This window comes from Cuculus canorus, chromosome 4 (assembly GCF_017976375.1).
Source record: "Cuculus canorus isolate bCucCan1 chromosome 4, bCucCan1.pri, whole genome shotgun sequence".
Classification (NCBI taxonomy): Eukaryota; Metazoa; Chordata; class Aves; order Cuculiformes; family Cuculidae; genus Cuculus; species Cuculus canorus.
The window spans coordinates 30,838,451-30,858,061 of NC_071404.1; the positions used below are offsets into that span (position 1 = coordinate 30,838,451).

Consider the following 19,611-nt stretch of genomic DNA (forward strand, 5'->3'; position numbering starts at 1 on the left):
AACAAACCAAAACCTTGCAACAGTCTCCCTTACAGATAGGGCTCCACACTTTGAGAATTTTCAGTTTGTCGCTGCGTAAAAATCATCTGTACAGAGACATTCTTGATGTCTGTTCTGGACAGCATTTCAAGGAGATGCCATTCAATATATTCTTATCAAAAATTCATCCTGAGTAGAGCCCAACGCTAAACACAAGAAGAACATGGGAACAACTTTTCCACTGGCATGGGTGTGCAGTCAAGCACTTAGCAGCAGAAAACCTAGCCATGCAGGCCAGACAAACAACAGAGGTAGAGATACACAGGGGCAAGAAAAGTCATTTTCCTCTACTGTGTTCCAAGACAACTTATGCTTTCAAATAAAGTTTGACTGCAGGTAGAGAGGCAGCTGAAATATTGAGCAGTTGAAGCCTATCACATTAGCAGTTGAGGGATCAGAAGGACACACAGTCAAAACAATCTGAAAGCAAAAAGCCAAGAGGAATAGAACATATCTGAGAGGATCTTGTTTTTCCCAGTTTGCAGGAGACCTGCACTTGAATAAAAATGATCCACTTTTTTGTACTTATCAAATGATATATGATAAAAATGAAAATATGTTCTTTGTCAGAACATACTTACTAAAAAGTGCCCATCCCCAAATTGCACAGTAAAGTGGTAAATTGCAGCATGTAAAACTTTAGGAAAGAGTTGAGTTTGGAGGAAATTTAGCTTCACTTATCAAAAAAGTTTACAAAAGGTGACTTTGGATTGTAGCTTTACAACCAACATATCAGCAGAGATTTTTTGAATATTTATATTTACCCTAGAAAATAAAAAAAATGAAAGGATGTCTCCAAAATAATACACATTAAAAACTGTATAATAAAGCAATATTGGCAGATATGTTAAGTATGACATATCTATCAAAGCAAAAGTAAAATAAATACTTAAAGGTGACAATGCAAAATATCAAAATCCAAAGGATATGACCCATACTTCTGCAAAGCCAGGTGTTAAGAGTTTCCCAAATACCAGTACAGAGACCTAAATTCAAAAAGGATGTTTAATATCTTAGAGAGTCTGTGCTCATCTCAGGATCTGCCAAAATGGGGTATCACCTTCTAGCATAACATATGTACTTATTAGAGAATTTGTGTTGCACTGTACACAATGACAGAGTGCAGGGTTCCCTGTCTGCTATAGTTATGCACTGATGATAAATTACAAGTGAATTTATTTTTATAGAAGTGAACAATCCTAAATGTAAATATTTATTATAACATTTCTTACTGCCTCAGTCAAAGGCATTAATTCAATTGCTTTTATTGCAGTGCAGCGAGTTGTTCTGTATTTTACTTTTTATAAAGTTATTGTAAAGATATGTTTTTATGCTAACCACACTTTATATTTTAATATTTTACTCAGATTTTCTGCTGGCCCAGTCAGTGGCAGTGGTTGAATTCATTAACAGATGGAGCAAGAGTTATGTTAAGACTTTTCAGCCTGAGTGAAGTTTAGAAGAGCCTAGAATTCTCTGCTTCATGAGAGTGGAAGCAGTAAGTTCAAAAGGGAACAGAAAGCATGTCACAATTTTTAGGTCACCCAAGCTTTTCTACACATGTTGATGGTTGGAGCATTATGAAGGAGGATTTTTCAGTAGATGGACAACAGCAAAAGAGGGCATCGTGCTCCTGGTGGGTGTATCTATCTATGAATGGATAGAGGAGTCTCATTGTCATTCTAAGGACAAATTTGGCAAGCAGTTTCAAACACTGATGTTCAGAGGGAAGCCTCTGAACAGGCAGATCCTTTCCTTCAGGTACCAGTGCACACAGGTCTGAGAGTTCAGATGTGGCATTCTCCCTTCAGTAGGGTAATACCTCTGTTCATAGTTCACAACAGATCAGTCTCCCAAGAGCACTAGAGTGAGTGGGTTTGGGCATCATAAGTCAGGCGACATGATTCAGCAGTCTTTTTCTCTGGCTGCATGGTATTAAGGAAATGTTCCAAGTGATACCACTTCAGGAATTCTTACCTTCAAAAGTGAAATAGCATAGCACCATTAATTTATCTTCTCACATAAAACCTCAGCTTATTATAATGTAATTGTGTGTATATAATGTAAATATCATCAGCTGGTAATATTGTGTTTCTAAATGTGAAACTTCTGGGGTTGTTTGCCACTTGTAGTACCTTGAGACAACCTGCATTATTAGTCTTTTTTTTCAGCGTCACACACATCCTGTGTACAATCCATGTAGTGAATAATATAAAATATTTTAATTTCACTTCCAACCTTATATCACGAACTATAAGAAAACAATCTTTGCACTCACCCCAGCCTTTGGTTTAGCTCCAGAGCTGGCTACTGAACAGGGAGATGCTAGGTCAGGAGCATGGATGTTAGGAGACAAGTTGGTTTGCGAGTGACTTACTGAAGGAACATCTACTCCACCTTCAGAACCAGATTCAACATCCTGTAAATAAAAATTTTGCAAATCTCTTGAGAATATGAAATAAAAGCCTAGTTCTTCTAAATAATGGAAGTATTTAGATAAGCTCACTCAAATATACATGCTTAATTATCTGTATGAGTAATTTCCCTTATTCTTTTCCATTACTGACACATATACTTGCTGTCTTTTCTCAATGGGTTGGTTTGCATTAGCTGCTGTTCTGAAATTATAAATCACCACTAACATCAAAGCTATAAACGTTAGGATGCAAAGTAAGAAAAATCAGGTTGGGGTTGCAGAAGTCTGACATTTTTCTCTGATGTTCAGTATTTCCTGTGTGCTCCCATCTTCTGTCTCCGGCAGTGCTGCAAGGTCAGTGAACATCTGTAAACCATTACACAGCTGAAATGACATCACCATCCATCAGTTTATGCAATTTGGAGGTACAGCTCCCTAGTTTTTTTGAATCAGCACACACTTATCAGCCAAACGTTTTTTCTGGTTGAAATGCCCTTACGTTTAATGACCCTGATTACATTCCTTTTATGACAGTTAAAAGAAGAAATACAGTATGTTTGATTTTTGAGGAAGTAAAAATATAGTGTATGCTTGGTTTACTGCATAGAGTGAGGGCAGGGGAGTATACCGCTTGCAGATAAATTGTGACACATATCTGGCAAAGTGATAGCTATGTGGAGAACCAGTCATATACTCTCAGGATTATTAGCTGAGGTGCTGCCTGCATGAGTAAAGGCACGCAGAAAGAAACCTGAACGATAAATCCCAGCCAACTCACTCACAGACAAAGCCTAAACTCCCTAATACCAAGTTCCTAGAAGAGGTGAAATACAAGGCAGAGGTATTTTAGGTGTTCTGCTCTTGAACTGGAAAGAAATTAGAACGCTTTTATTCATTAATTCCATTAATTTCAGTTTGGCCTGCCTGAAGCTGCCAGTTAGACAGGTGCCTCTATGCCAAGTATATCTCTGATTTCTAACAGCACGCTTACAAAGCTGCACTCTAGGCAGGACCCTGCATTTCAGTCAGAAATTTCCTGGCAGTAAGTCTGATGCAATGTGAAACATTGGGAAAGCAGCAGAGTTATGAAAATGCCTCTGTAGAAGTCAGCTTGTGTACAGATGTTCTTAGAAGATCCAGCTTAGAAAAGCTGTGCTGCCACAGCACAGAGCCATGCTCCCTGCCCCATTACACATATTTTTGCATCATATTTAAACACTTTGTGACTATAAAATCTATACGAGACCGAACACAGTGCACAAGTGTCCTGAAAACCAAATCTTTTGACCTTCTGATTCGTAATACTCGAAGGCTCAAAAATTCCTAGAAAGTCAGTGTATATAAAAGGTATATATATCATATTTTGTACAAGCTGTCCATCTGGAGGGATGCTTTGCACCATGGAAACAGTTACCACCTCTGATTATCACACAGGCACACTCATACAGACTGCCTAGACTTCCTTTATTGCTGAAAGAAATTAGCTAAAATGCTGGCACTCGTTGGTGATATACGGGGAACAGATGTTAGCATTGTATTTCAGCTTCTCTCCATCAGTGCTCAGGGAGATACAGTGAGAACTTTGATATTCAGGGCAAAAATAAGTATTAAAAGTATAATCATGTTGTGTCCTTTAAGAATGACATGTTATACAATCTTAATCTGACTAAACCCACTGAAATTTAAGAATAGCTTTACTCACCTACAGACCACTGGACTATATAGCAATAACAAAGTCTATCTTTAATAGGACCCCTCTCCTCCCCCCTCATTATTTAAAAGAAAATACCCCTAACGAAAACAAACAACGTGCATGTTAGTCTAGAGATCTTGGGTCAGTATTTGTCAGCTGTAGCACATGTGAGTAAAATTAACAGGAAGCCGGCCCGAGAACACTTTGGATCAGTCATTTCACGTTCTTCACAGTTACACCTGTAAATGTTTTTCAGGAGAAAAACCTATATCAATCATGTTTGTGACCTGGCTAGTCTCCCTTCAGACTACTCTCAGCAAGGGATTCTTGTACTGAAATAAAAGACATTTAAATAACTAAAGTGCACAGTCCTGTCCAGAATCTTAATTTGAATGACAGAGGATTTCAAGTGTGTGCCTCTGCCAAAAATTTCATGGAACCTCCCACCAGCAGAAAATGAAGACCTGTAGCTCATACTTTCAGTTCTAACTATTTAATGCCAAATGACACATTCATAAATGCTTTGAGACTGGTGTGATTCTGACTCTGCATTTACAGTAAGTGACGGATCCCCAGATGCTTTCTGACCCTGTTGATCTCCCTTTCTTTCACCTGGGAATTTTGAAGCTCTTGTTTATGAAATGGTGCCAAAAAGAAATAACGGGTGACAATACATACATTCTTTACAAAAACAGCTTTATATGTGAAACCAAGAAGCTGATAAATGTGAGGACTGAAAGAAAAAAATAGGTTTAGTGAAACCAGATTATATTTAGAATAAGAATAAGATGAAATGAACTGACTTACAGGTACATGCCTCCGTTTGGATGTTGGGGTACTGGATGGGGAAGAGCCTGCACTGAGAGCATTTTCAATATCCTGATCAAGCTGGTCCAGTTTCATGATTAACAGCAACATTGAATCCAGTCGTGATCGATCCCGATCTCCTGCTATTTCCTAAGGAAAACAACATATAATTGCTAAATCTGAAACAGCATTACTTGGAAAGAATAAGCTTAAATTAAGAAAATACTGTTTCTTAATTTAGCATGAAAGTACACTGAATAACGAGCATAAAAATCTCTTTTTTGGAAAACACACTGTTTTGTGTAATCAATTAACTGAGCATTGACTTACTGCTGGGAAAACATTTCATAATGATATTTAAATGCATCCATTATAGCAATTAAAATTAAAAAACCCTGCAGTTGTTTGTTAGAATTACATGCTTACCATTTCCTTAATGCACATACTCTTTAAAGAGCTAATGATTCTAAATACGCCTCCAAAGAGTTGGTCCAAGTTCATAAATTTGATTTTACATATAAAAATGATGAAGGTCAATGTATGATTAAAAATGAGAGAGAAGGAAGTTCAAAGAAACCATTTTCCAGCTGAGGATGATCACAGCTCCATTTCCTTAAAGAACTCATAACTATGTTTGGTCAATTCTTCTTGGCAGAGATTTCTGGTTGGAAATTCTTGATATACACGAGTTACGTTAATACTATGGTAAACACAGCATCGTAGATCCTCTGACAGGAAAGAGAGAAGCATGAGGGGTATTCATATCACAGACTTAAATACCTGCTTATGTGGTCTATTTCACTATACTCAGTTCGCAGCAAATAGAGACAGAGATAATGTGTGACTCAAAGCAAGATCTCTGCGGCAGATAGCCGGACCTCTTCCCGGTCTCTGTTCTCCATTGCCTCCCGGGTGGGTGCCCGAGACCAGTCCTCTATTCGGGGGCTGCTGTAACTCCGAGATCTTCCTTGGAGCGCCCTAAACCTTCTCGCCTTCTCTCGGAGTGCTCTCTCTTCCTGCGAGCTCCTCCTTGGAGTGGTCTTTCCAAACTGCTCTGCCATACCGGGCTTTACACGCCCTTATCACCTCGTTATCCGCTACCCCAGCGAGTGGCCACTTCTCAGGATCCCACAGCTGCAGCAATTAAGACGAGCTCAGCTGCCTAACAATTATCTTGTTTACAACCCACAATTTTCTTACATTTACAACATTACATCATTTTACATTTTACATCAGTTTACAACATTACATCATTTACAACATTTACATTTCCCTACACGACAGATGTATGCAGATGTACATCAATTAGATGTTCTCAAATAATCAAAAACTCTCAAGAAGTTCCTCTCTCTCTTTCTTCTTTATTTAGAGAGTTAACGCAAAATTTAGCCAACAAGCCTGCCTGAAAATTCAGGAATACCCCACCCCCTTCCCCGGTTCCTCTATGGATTTCCACAACAGGAAGTTAGAAAACAGGAATTTCCATTAACTCATTTAAGATAATACTTTTATAAATCCTTCTCAAGAAGCAGAAACAAAGATGCTGTAATTAATTAATTAACACTCAAATCGGCATTTTTTTTTATACTGTTTTTCAGGCTATGCAATGACTTCTTTAGTTAGTTAGGATTCTATTAGTGAGTTCTTTATAGACTGCTTCAAAGACACTGCAAAACATTAATTAAATGATTCCTGCTAGAATTAAAGAACTTTTTAAATAGAATAGTCACATGAAACATGGTCTACATGGTCTTTATGTGAAGACAGAGGTGACAACACGTTAGTTAACTAAATCTTAGAAAAGCAGAAATACAAATCTGTCAGTCCATAGCAGAGTTACAAACAACATTTATAGCATAGGTCAAACCCAGGAAAGCTGTGTATCCCATTTTTTGTTACAACATGATATTTTGGATTGGTTTGCTGGAAAAACCGATGAATTTGCAGGACCTCCTAATGACCCTGAACTGAATTTAGAATGACCCTAAGAGAATATTACCTCAAAGCAACATAGCAACCAGTGAAATGGGTTAAGTTTCACTTTCTTTCAAACTGAAAACACAAAGTCCCACATGATTCATTGAAAATCCAAATGTCTTCATTTTAACTGATGTTCAATTAGCATCTGAAGTTTACAAATGTCAGAACTGTTATTTCATCTAATCTGCATGGGTGCAGAAAGACCCATGGAGCAAATAAAGGTCTGCTAACAAAGGACACCACCTCCTTTGTGGCATGAGGCAATGTTTACCACCGTGGGTGAGACGGTAGCCAGTTTACTCACCCAGAAGGAGCCGGTGCTGCTTCCAAAACTAGTTTCCTATACAGTACCATAGCTGTATTTATTTGTATTAGCTTTCCTTGGAAATATAACACTGAAAAGGCTAATCAACCTAAAACTTACATTTGACTTAAACCTCAGAAGTTAATTGCCACACCACAAGAAAATGAGCTGGATGGGGATTTTTAGGTTTTTGTTTTTGTTTTTGTTTATTTTTTCCAGACTGGAGAGATAACAGGTGTTTTACATGTAGGAAAAAGAAAACAAATAACAAATCTTCCCCAAGAAAATTGTTTGACTTACTCTGCGAAAAAATTACGAAGTTACTCTGCTTGTAGCAGATTGAAAACACTGGAGAAGATTCTGCTGAAATGAAGACATGGCAAAATATTGCTAGAAGTGATATTCAGGCTTGGCACAATGGGCTGGCTTTGCAGGTAAACACCTATTTCACAAAGGATTACTATTATCAGTACGGACTTTAGATGTTCTGTTCAGAAATCCTAGCAATGGTTTGTGGTTCTGACTGCTGTTAACATAAACTCTGTCATGAGAAGTTTTAACATTTTAACTATAGTTTATATTTTTACAATTTACAGGAAAACACAATAATCACCTTCTGTTAGGCTGGGACACTATTGATTTGTGTACCTGAAAGCCTAAGCATTATCCAAAAAATTAATATATGAAAGGCTAATCTTGAGTTGGAAATTCAATACAACACACTAAATAAATATTATTATAATATTGATTTCTTTTTAGATTTTGATATTATCTAATAAATTTCCAAGAGTAAATATAACAAAAATAACAATTTGTTTTCTTTTGAAAACACAGTATTTCCTTTGAATTTAGTCTCTCAGATTTTTCCTCACTGATAACTAGTTACCTTCCAAATTAGTTTCCAATAATTCAAATTACACTTATAGAATTATACAAAATCATACCTTTACCATTATGAAGTCGGAACTCAGGTGTTAGAAGGTGTCTGGTCAAACCCCACCCTTACAATCTAAATTTCTGCCTTAGGCATTTGCATTGGGTACTTTAGGAATTTATCACAAGCTTATACAGTAGGTCAAACTTGAGATGCTATTTGTCTGGGGATTTTATTTTTTACATGTCTCCACACAAAGAGGAAATATTTTAGGACATGAATTAGAAAAAAACAGTATTTCTTTTAATTTGTGTCTTCGTTGCTTTGATAAAGGAGCTAGTTAAATCTGAATATAATCATATGTTTAGAACAGAAAGCATTGTAGACATTTCTAGAATGAAGAATGCTTAGATTACTCCTAAATTAAGTATGAAACCCCCAAAGTTAAGGTCATGTTAAAAGAAATCCAAACATTTTCACAAGGAAAACGGTTTACAGGCCCTGTTGCTATTGTCAGCACACAATGCTAATAAATGGAAAACATTTTGGATGACATGGTTATAGACCATGAGGGGGGTTATGAACCAGAGGGGTTATGAAGTCTCCATCATGGAGATATTAAAAATCTGACTTGACACGGTCCTGGACAACCTGTTTGGATTCTGCTTGGACTAGACAATCTCAAAAGATGTCTTCCAAACTCAGCCATTCTGTGATAATATACAGAATACATAAATTCTGTGGGCAACCTGCTCTCATCCTTGACTGTCCTCCTGGTAAAAAAGCATTTATATGAAGGGATCATCTAATGCATTTCAAACCTGCAAGTAAAGAATTGTTTACAAACAGAAAGCAAACCAAACACTTCCAGTTTTACACTGGACTGAAGACAGCACAAGGAGGATGGGGGAAGAAGAATGAATATATAAAACCTACTTTGTCCTCCAGTTTACCATTGAAAACATGGAAATCATTTAATGGCTACTACCTGCATAAGGTCTGTTAGTAACAATCTAAACCACAATACCTGAAGATTGTCGTAGTGAGCAGCCTCCTGAAATTAATGGGACTCTTCCCACAATTGCAAGGTCAGGCCTAAGACAGATATGAGAGTATAATAAAACCCACAAACCACTGTATACTCTGACTTCTCACAGGTAAGAAATAGAAGTGCTTGTCTTAAAAGTTTATTACATTACTTTAGTAAATGAAGACTTCTAAGAATGCAGGTTGCACTGTCAAATCAAACTTTTTAGATAACGTATCTGTTAATTAATATGATTATGATGTCAATAAATGAAAAAAACAGCCATTAAAGAAACCACAACGCAATCCACTTACTTGGTAATGGTATAATAATACCTTAATCAATCTGCTGGGGGTTTTTTTGTGTGTTTCTGAGAATGTCCACTGAGTGCTTCAAGACTAGTTAACTTAACTGGTTGCAGAAAATTTCCTATATTTGCTTTTCTTTGCCAGTGAATGCTTTGTGCAAAACTAGGAGGCATTACCAAAGAAATGCGTTATTATGCAAAAATTACAACAAATCCTCATAGGAAGGAGCAGGTTTAGCTGGTTATTTAACCTTGTAATTCTTGCCATGAAGTCTTAGTCTGAAGACATGCAAATTATCATTCATCTGGGTTTTTTTGTAAAAATATAAATTTTTAACTGCTTCTGCCTTTTACTTTGATTTTGTATTACTCTTTTGAGTCCTGTAGGTTTATTTATATTTATATGCATTTACAAGTCACATAAACACAAACACATGCATGCGTGCACTCTGATTTGTGCAGCAAAGAGGCTTTGTACATTGACGGTAGGTTTAAATTTAGCATTCTTTTCCAACGCAGAAGTAAATATTACAAGTTTACCCAGACAGATTAATTTAAAAAAAATAGATTGGATTGGCTCACTACCAAGAGATGCCTGGGAATTTTTATCTATTAAATTACAAAATGTAGGAACAATTTGTAATAGCCTGCAACTTACTGAAGTCAGCCCAGAGCTTATGGCTTCTAAGAATATGGTAAGTTATTTAAATATCTAGCCAGAGACAGAAGAAGCTGCATTTATCATTTTGGTTTTGGTAATTTTGCTCAAGTTAGCAATTTGTATGAGAGATTCACCAGGCTTCTCTGCCAAACACAGTTTCCAACCCTTTAATGGTTTGGAGGAGGCCATTAGAAGAGAAACGGAATCGAGGAAAGCTGCAACGGTCTGTGTTCAGCAGAGTATTTTCTTGCCCTGTACCCTGAAACATGACTAGATTTTTGAAACCTCTGTAAAGAGGCAGCAAAGAAAATACAAAACTTCAGAGCTGCTGGTGGAAAGAATGAGGTGGGAGATTTGGCGTGGAGAGGAGTTCAAGATCTCATGCAGAAAGATATTTGATATAGAGAGGTATATACCAACCATGGTGAATCTCAGGGATCCAAATAACTGTGTTTCTGAAAGGACACAGAGGATCAAGGCACAAAAAGTGTGAAACTAGATGCATAAGTCCTACTTTAAGTGAGTTACCAGTTCATCTGCTCTGCTGCAGAATAGATCTTCACAATGAGGAAGGTATCACAGCATCATGTAAGAATCAAAACTAATAAACCACTGTCCATAAACCAGCCTCTATTTCTTCCAGGTGATAAATAGAAATGACTGTCTTAGAAGGTTAAAATGCCGGCCTATTAAATTAAGAGTTAAATCTCTAATGCAAGTTGAAAGAAGTGAGGCAATGTAATGTAGAGTGCTCTACATAGGATATAACAAGATGCAGTTACAGTCCCATTGCCAAGATGGGTAAAATGGAAGACATAATTTGGTTTGTTGTTCTACTCAGCAGTACTAAGGTGCAGCACACTGCAGATCACATAATAAAGCCTGTAGAAAAATGAAGGAACAAATAAGTACTACTAAGGTGCAAACGATAAAGCAATGGCTAGCAAAGTGGGAAACATTAATGCTAATCCAAACAGGACACTGCTGTGGTACAGAAAAAAAACCAAAACCAGAGATGAAAAAATGGTGTTATTTTCTGCAAATGTAGAAGAATAACTTCACTGAATTTTGGCAATATTCAAACTGTTAATGTTCTGTCTCTGTGTAGACCACCTTTCTATGAAAAGCTATTTGGACATCTCTTTAAATATTTTGCTGTTACTTCTGGTTCATATAATCAGAAAAAAATGCACTTACTGAAGATTGTTAAAGCCATGCAAGTGACTTGAGAAATAGCAATAGATGATAAAGGCTGTTGCAAACTTCTAGAATTTATAGCAGAGTCATTTTTCTTGTGTGGACATCTAATGTCTAGTAGATGAGGGAAGTTGAGAATTTATTTTCTCTAATAAGACTAAATTTGAAACAACTTAAAAAATAACGCTTTTTCAGATGCAGTATGCTCATTGCGACAAAAACACTGAAACAGATTCTCAGAATGCTACTTATGTTTGATGTGAGTTGTATGACACGATTGATTTAGTTATTAGCATACAGAGAAAAACATTTGTAAAATTGAATGACCTTTTTACTGCAGGACCTAATTAATGTAAAACTCCTCCAAATTGTTATAACATGAGCGGTGTTTATGGCACATGTATCTCAAAGAACAGGATCTTGAAGTGGGAGACCAACATCTCTTCCAACCATTAAGGACAATGTTCTGAAAATGTTGTGGTCAAACGTAATGTGAAAGCCTCAAAGTTCAAATATCTACTTGCTTGCCTCCCAGTTTTACCCACCACATGCTGCAAGACTGGTGCTTTGCTGTAAATCCAAGTATTCTGCATAGCTTTTCTATCTTTACTATCTGAAGACTGATCAGTAGCTATATAAGTGAACTTGATTTTGCCTTTAGCAATGAGCTGAACGTTTTTTGCTATACCTCTTCATGGATTGTGTAGACTACTCGTTTTTTTGCAAAGATTCCTTTGAATACAGAGACAAACTCTAATGGATGTTCACTACTGTACAGTAAATCCACTACTAAACCTTGCAGTAGTCAATGATTTGGAATATATTTTCACTCTACCTGATATTAATAATAGTTTAGTACTTCAAGATTCAAGGGTGATCAGAACTCAATTGTTTAGTAACTTTGTATGTTTTTCTGTTTATAGTTGTCCCCTGAACATTGTTTCAAAAAATAGATATCTAATTCATAATCTGATACAGGTCCATGCTTCACAGTTACCTAATTTTCCCAAAATCTACAGTTCTACCAAAAGTTGCTGTTCCCGTATCTACTCTCCCAGGCCACTCCTCACCTCCCCTTGTGCTAGCACTAGTCTCCAGTCACGACCCAGTGGGGATCCAGCTGAACACTGTCCTTGGGAAAGTGGTAGTGCTAAGCACGGTCAGCTCCCTCGTCTAGTTCTCTGTGCAACCATGCAAATGCCAGTGCTGTCCAAGGAAGACTAAACAAAGGCAGGACAAAAAGCTGTATGGATTTTTCTTGTTTTTTTTACAAGCCTGGATTTATGTTCCTAATCTTGTTTTTAAAGGCAAGATTATGCTGATTTCACAGACATTGCAGGGTCTGGGGGCTTCTCAGATGTTTTTCTTTAGGGCACCACTGCAAAGAACTTAAGGGACTCTGCATGTATGTGACTTAATTGATGAGGGTCTGAAAGAGAGGCATATTGTCAAGAAAAGAGCAGTCAACTGCTGTCCCCTGCCCCTCAATTCACCCATGTATCCTTCTTTAGCTCTGCCAATCTATGCAGCTGATGAAATGCCAAAGATATTTTTTTCATGTCACAAGTTTGTAGGAGAACATGATAGCATGAGAAAATCCATTGCTAATTTTTCTGCATTCAGTGAAAGGAGTTTAAGTCCCTCCTTGGAAAAGAACTCATTTTTTCCCACGTGAAAATTGGATTGTCCTGGCGACAATTACTTTCTTATTAAATTACTTCTGCACAGTAAGATTTAAACTAAGGATAGCTTTGTATGAACAACCACAGCACACTGATATTTATAACAAGTTATTGGTGACTGGGGAGGTGGTGGTAAAAGTCTTGATCTCAAATGAGGATAAAATTTGTATTAGCAAATAAGACTGAACCAAAGTTAGAGTTCAGGTTTGGGTTAAGACACAAGACCCTTGAATTTTCAGAAGGTGTCTCAGGAAAAACTGTTTTAACAAAAGGATTTCAAAATTAGATGTTCATATCAGACTTCTTAGCTTAACTATATGGAAGCCTAGTCATACGCAAATAAAGCCCCCCAAACTGGGATCAAGGTCAAATATGTGGGGAGTTGAAATGCTGAACAAGGGAACAGTTATTCCTTTTAAGCCGCATGAAGAAAAATTCTAGATAACCTGAAAACTCTTCGTAGGAGGGAAAACTCTTTCACTTTGAATTCTATGCAGGTAGTAATAAATGGCAGTCAGGGGTTTTGAGAAATTACAGAATCAAAGGAAGCTGGATCACTCTTTATATGGCACACAGCATATTTTACAACTGAAATACTTAATGGATTAAATAGCCAAGATGATGCAGCTATGTCAGTTTCTCTGAAATTCTGCAGCAATTACAAAATGCCTTCTACAGAGCTGATAATAGCTCAGATTGGGTAAAAACTACCAAACCTCCCTTTTTAACCTCGGACCCCCCTTAACAGCATCTGTCTTCTGAATATTGTTGTTTGAAATTCATCAAAGCTAAGCGTCTGACCATGTGGTAAGTGGTTGACTGGAATTTCATGGAAGTCTGTGGTTCAGACAAGGAATTCTACTTTTCTTTATAATATATTCAGCTATTTCATGTATGCCTTTGAAATATGTTTATGCACACTGAAATTATGCAAGCTATTAAGTGTTGCTTAATGGGATGGATCTGTGCACAGTACATTGAGGGTTTGCTCAGGCACACATACACTGGCCTGTAATCTAGCCTTTAGGGTTGGCTATCCATTCACATCAAAGGACACAAACCACATAGTGTCTTCCAAAAGGTTACTCTTAAAACCTCATTCTTCTGCACCCATCCTTGAATTCATTCTCACCTAAAAAAGTTTGTTGCTTAGATTTTTTTGTCATTCACTTTAAATACTCATTTTCCTTTAGCATTTCCATCCTAAATCCTTAGAAGTATGCCCAAAGTTGCACTGCATAACTGGTACTGAAGCAATTTTCCATAAACATTTAAACAAATACATTCTGTATACTTATTTCTAATTATTTACTGCTTTTTCAACAGTGAGTTCAGCTTCCGAAGTCTGTTGACTATTTTAATTGGAAACCATCAACAGTAACTCCTTTAGATACTATACAATATTAAACAATACACAGGTTTTTACACTATTATTGAGCTAAAAATATAAAGTCATAGAATTATAAAAAATACAACTGGAACAGATCTTGGAATGTCATGTAATCTGTCTCTCCCTCACTGGCAGGACTGTCATATTTGGTGGATGATTCTCTATCTCCCCTTACAAAACTGGCCCAAGAAAAGAAGTTTTTATTCCAGTGCTACCTTCCTTGGCACTTAGAACCTAATTCTAACATGGAATCAATAACTTTCTTTAGCTTGAACTCATTAACTCTTATTTTTGTCAAGTTTTTGTCTCCATGACTGAATTTATTTTCCTTTGGAGATGGTTTTAGGTTCCCACCTAGTCTCCTGTTCAGACTCATTCCTTTCCCTCCACACTACAATAACAGGGACTGGTTTCTTCCATCTCTTACCATTCTCATATTTCTCCTTGAGTCACTCCTGGACTCCAAAGAACCACTTGCAAAACCTGCTGTCTTCTCTATAGATGAAACTGATATAAATAGTGCATCTGTAGGAAGAGGAAAGCACAGGATGCTCAGGAAAATTTTCTGCTCTTACAGCAAATAAATGTCAGTTGAAGCCATTTCACCCCCTGGAATTTTGTGAGGTGACATCCACTGGCTGAGACCTGCAGGCAGTAAGCAGCAGTCAGTTGGCAAGATAACAACAAGGAGGCGAGAGGACTGATTGTCAGAAACAGCTCATGCACAGCCAAATTTTCTTGTAGTTTGTGAGACTATCAGGCAGCAATCACTCCACAGCTGTTGCCACAACTCTCCTGCACTGCTGCTACCTGCTGCTCCATGCCTCCGTGTACCTCCATGGGTACCGGTTGGCACAAGCTCACACCTTGTGCTGGAAGGGCTCATCTCCTGCAACTGATGAGGATGGGGACAACACTTTCCTAAAGATGCACAGGGGTAAGAAGAGGGTCAAAGGACTTAAGCTGAAAAAAGAAAGGAACAGGACAGTGACCCCAGACAGCCCAGGTCACCCCAGAAACGGGTCACTCAGAGAAGTTGTACAGGCTTCACCCTTGGAGGTTTCCAGGTCTCAACTGGATAAAGCCCTGACCAATCTTATCTGACTTCAGAGCTGTCCCTGCTTCAGTAGAGTTCCTGAGGTCCTTTCTAACCAGTTGCTAGGGCTGTCCTTAATTTTTCCATTACTAGATGGGAAGTACTTAAACTGTTATCTACAAAAATTATTAGTAAGTAAGATTGGATAGAAAGTGTTACTGTTAATGAATGCAGTATATATTTTGCTCAATAGTTTACTTCTTTACCTCTTTATTATATTCCACTTAGTGCTTGCACCGCTATTGGGTAGGTGTTGCTACTTTTGTATATGGCCATACACATAAAGGGTGTGTTTGCCAGTCCTACCCTGGAGCCATTCCCACCAGCAAACTAATTACATTGTGTTCTATGATAACTAATCCTCTTTAGAAAATAAGTCAAATAGCTTCAAAACTGAATAGTACTGTATATTCTTTTTAAAAGCACCCATAATTTTTCCAACTGAAGCGAAAAATCAGCATCAATAGCATTCCATTGGCATGCTGTGACGTGGCTGGACTGTGGGATGTCCGAGGATTTTCTCTTCCTCTGTCAGCAACAGCAAAAATGTGTTATTGTGTATTGTGTACACAGGTATTAGACAAAATAAACATGTTTAGAAGTTATTCTTCCCCACTGCTTGATTTTTTGCTTCAATTTTTTTTTTTTACAATGAAGTAATCATAAAAGTCTTGGAATAAGGTGCTCAAAAATTCTGAAGTCTTTCTTAAAAGTCTGAAAACATATTGTATGGGTATACTAAAGTGAGGGAAAAGTACTAAAGTAAATAAAACACATTAGAAATATCGCTACAACAGATAATTGCATATCATAGCTGAATTCTTAACACATTTCTCTAAAAAACACAGGCTGTGTTTACACTGTCAATCAAGACAGTATTAAGGAGTAAATAAGCATTAAATAACAGCCTGACTGAAACCTGAGCCCCTACTTCCAGGGAGAAGGCAACTAGCAATGCACTAGCTGGACTAGGAACCACCTGAGACTGGACTATTGCCGCAGCATTTTTCTTTTTGTTTCAGACAGTTTCAGTTAGTCTACAGCAGGTAAAAGCATTAGTGCTCACCTCTGGCAGTCAGGATTGGGATGAAGGGAAAGTGTTGTGCTCTGCTCACAGCTGACAGGTGAGTTCCTGCCTCCCATCTCACCCTACAGCATTTCTATGTGCCTGCTACAGCATTTCTATGTGCCTGCACATCTCCTTTCCATTTCGGGGAGCTGATGACTAATACCTTCCCTTTACAGCTACTGCCTCCCAGGAACAGAAGGGAGAAGTGCCTGTCTCTCAGAAAAGATGTGCTGTTCAAATTGAACTAATTTGTTCAGTCTGCGTCAGTGTGTCCGTCCACAAAGCAGGAGCCAGGCAATTTGAATTGGGAGGTAAGGTTGGTTACAAGTTTCAGTTTTGACTGACACTCAAGATATTTACATCGAAAGTACGACTAAAGCAACGAGATCAATAAGTCACATTCAGATTATAATGTAGGCAATGACAATAGTTGGCTAATAGCACTAAGCCTAAAATCAAAGATGGCTTTGCAGTCTCTAGATCGAAGGAGAAAGAAAAGTGATCATCTGAGAAGAACTTCCAGTATCGGGCAATTGCAGGAACCAGAGAAATGTGGAGATTGAGCAGGAGAGGCTGGTCAGTACTGTCCATAGATGAGTCAACTGGACTTTTCATGGGTATAAATGTGGGTGTTGTGGGCACAGGAAGAAAATTCTTGCCAGGTCTAGTGTGCAAGATGGACCTACTGAATGAGTCATACCTCCTGTGGTCTGAAAGTCAATGTCTGAGTAAAGCCTGAATGGAAAATCAGTGAGTAAAGCTGTGAGAAGGTAGAGTTAGGTACAGTTAAGCCAGCGAGAGAGTCACAGATTACACTATTACTTAAATTTCAAATAAAGCAAAAGATACTTTAATTGATAACTAGATAAAGATTGGATAGATTATAGTAGATGCTAGAACTGATAGAATTATAAGGTGTAAATATATTTTCTCTGCTGTTAATGAGTATTGTGACAAGCACCTCTACCATGCATTTGAAATCCAGACAGAAGCTGCAAGAACTCATAATATATTTTTTGATCAGTTAGAGCAGGTCAGTGGGCCTGTGTGGTGTTACCATTCAATAGCTAAGATGGTGCTATAGACATTCAATGCATTTAGAGACTGATGCAAAGTGGAAGTGATGAAACTATTGTAATTCTTGGATTTATCAATAATATTAAGGATTTTGCCTCCTGGATCCTTATTTATTTAAGTCAAGAGTCTGATACCTTAATTAACCTTATAAGATTAAGGTAGAAGAAATTGCAGAACAAAAGAATGATAATTTTTTTTCCTGTAACTGTGAAGTTAGATTTGAAAGTCTGGCAATGAACCTGACTTGATTTTTGCAAACCCTCAACTTCTGTTTGAGATGCATTTTCAGTAGTTCATTCTTTTGAGTTAACAGAATAGAATAATTCACTTGCCATCTCTTCACAATTAGTGTTACAGAAATCAATGAGACTAGTATCCAAATATGATTTAATGAATTAAATTAAGATTAGTAGAATCTAGCTACTAACAGCACAAACAGTGTCAGGATTATATATATATATATATATATATATAAATACTATTTCTAGAATTAAAAAACCAAGCAAACATGTCATGGTCCTGTGAGTGCTGCTAAACAGAATTACGAGCAAATAATAAAGAGTTACCACAGGGTAGGACTAAAGACTCTATGCATTAATGTTTTCCATCTCTCTCTATATATGCATATTCCAACTTAGCTGGATTGCTATATGTTACTCCTTCCATGTTTCTTTTAAGCAAAATATTATAATCACATAAATCTGTAAATCTCAAATGCTAGATATTGCTTTGCACTTATATTTGTATGGAAATATCTGATCATTTTCAGTCTCTTAACATGTACAAGCACATTTTCACATCCTTAAAATGGAGTTAATACTGTTTTCCTTTGTCACATGTATTGTGAGGTTAAAGATGCACTGAAATGCAGCTCGGCCTTTTCTGAGGAGATGTCCTACTGAATTGCATTGTTAGAGATACTTATCTTCCTAAGCATAAATATCTGTGGCAGCGGAAGGACCTAGCATAAATGGAGCCAGAACCATGCCTTTAAAACAGGTAGCTGATCCCTGGACAAGAAAAAAAGAAACTCTCAGAACAAAAAGGCCTCTTCTCCTGGGTATGGTTCCTCTGGATGACATACACAGCAGATGCAAATTGGTTTGATGAAACTCTGATTTTGATGAAATCCTGATTTTATTGCTAGGAAATTCTCAGTTACTTCAAAAGGCCTTAGATTTCAACTATGTTCATGTAGTTCTCTCAACCTGATAGTAAGCTCTATTATTTTGTCTTTTTGGAAATGGAGAAAAGCCAAATGGTGTTTTGCTCATGTTAATAAACACACTGCCTAGCGAAACAGACGTATTGGCATTTATGTGTCATATTGATATGCATCAGAGGAAGAAATATTTAACTGAAATAACAATGGAACTGCAATTTATAAATATTTTATTGGAAATTCTAACACGATTATGCATTTTTCTCCCATATGTAGAAATACATATTTTGTATCTGATCAAGCACCACTCACTGCAAGGTGCCGTGAATGCACTTGAAGCCTGCAATGTTCTTGGTGCTGTTTTATCTTGAGAAGGCCAGCTGACGGTGACTATAAATTGACTACAACTTTCCTTAGCACTGGCTGTAGGCAGAGTGAGGTTATTCCCTAGGCATATATTTCCACCGTGTATTTCTGAGACTGTAGCAATGTTTCTCTCTTTTCCTGAGCTGATTTTGTCATGATGTGTCTTATGTTGGGCCAATGAAAGTTGGTGTACACCACAGATAAAAATCAAGTGCAATAACCTGCAATATTAAATACATATATATATATATATATTACTGTACGGCTGATAATTCTACTGGGGTAACACGGTCATATCTCATGAGATAATGCTTGATTAAATTGGGAAAAAATGATACTGGAGTACACTTAAATGCTCTGAAGCAAGTTATCTCAAGTTCTTTAATAGAAACATTTTGATTGTATGAGGACATAGGCTAATCTGTGCCAGCTGCTCTGTATTTAACTATTCCAAAAGTCTTATT

The 19,611-nt window shown here is 37.3% G+C and overlaps 1 protein-coding gene across 1 annotated transcript in view; it reads right to left on the minus strand.

Annotated features, from left to right (window-relative positions):
* DLC1 (DLC1 Rho GTPase activating protein) overlaps positions 1-19,611 on the minus strand; it is a 221,963-nt gene that overhangs the window by 166,466 nt on the left and 35,886 nt on the right. Inside the window, exons 3-4 of the mRNA XM_054065280.1 lie at positions 4,956-5,105; positions 2,318-2,458 (exon numbers count right to left, since the gene is read on the minus strand). Coding sequence (XP_053921255.1) covers positions 2,318-2,458; positions 4,956-5,105 — 291 coding nt within the window. The remainder of the gene's footprint in view (positions 1-2,317; positions 2,459-4,955; positions 5,106-19,611) is intronic.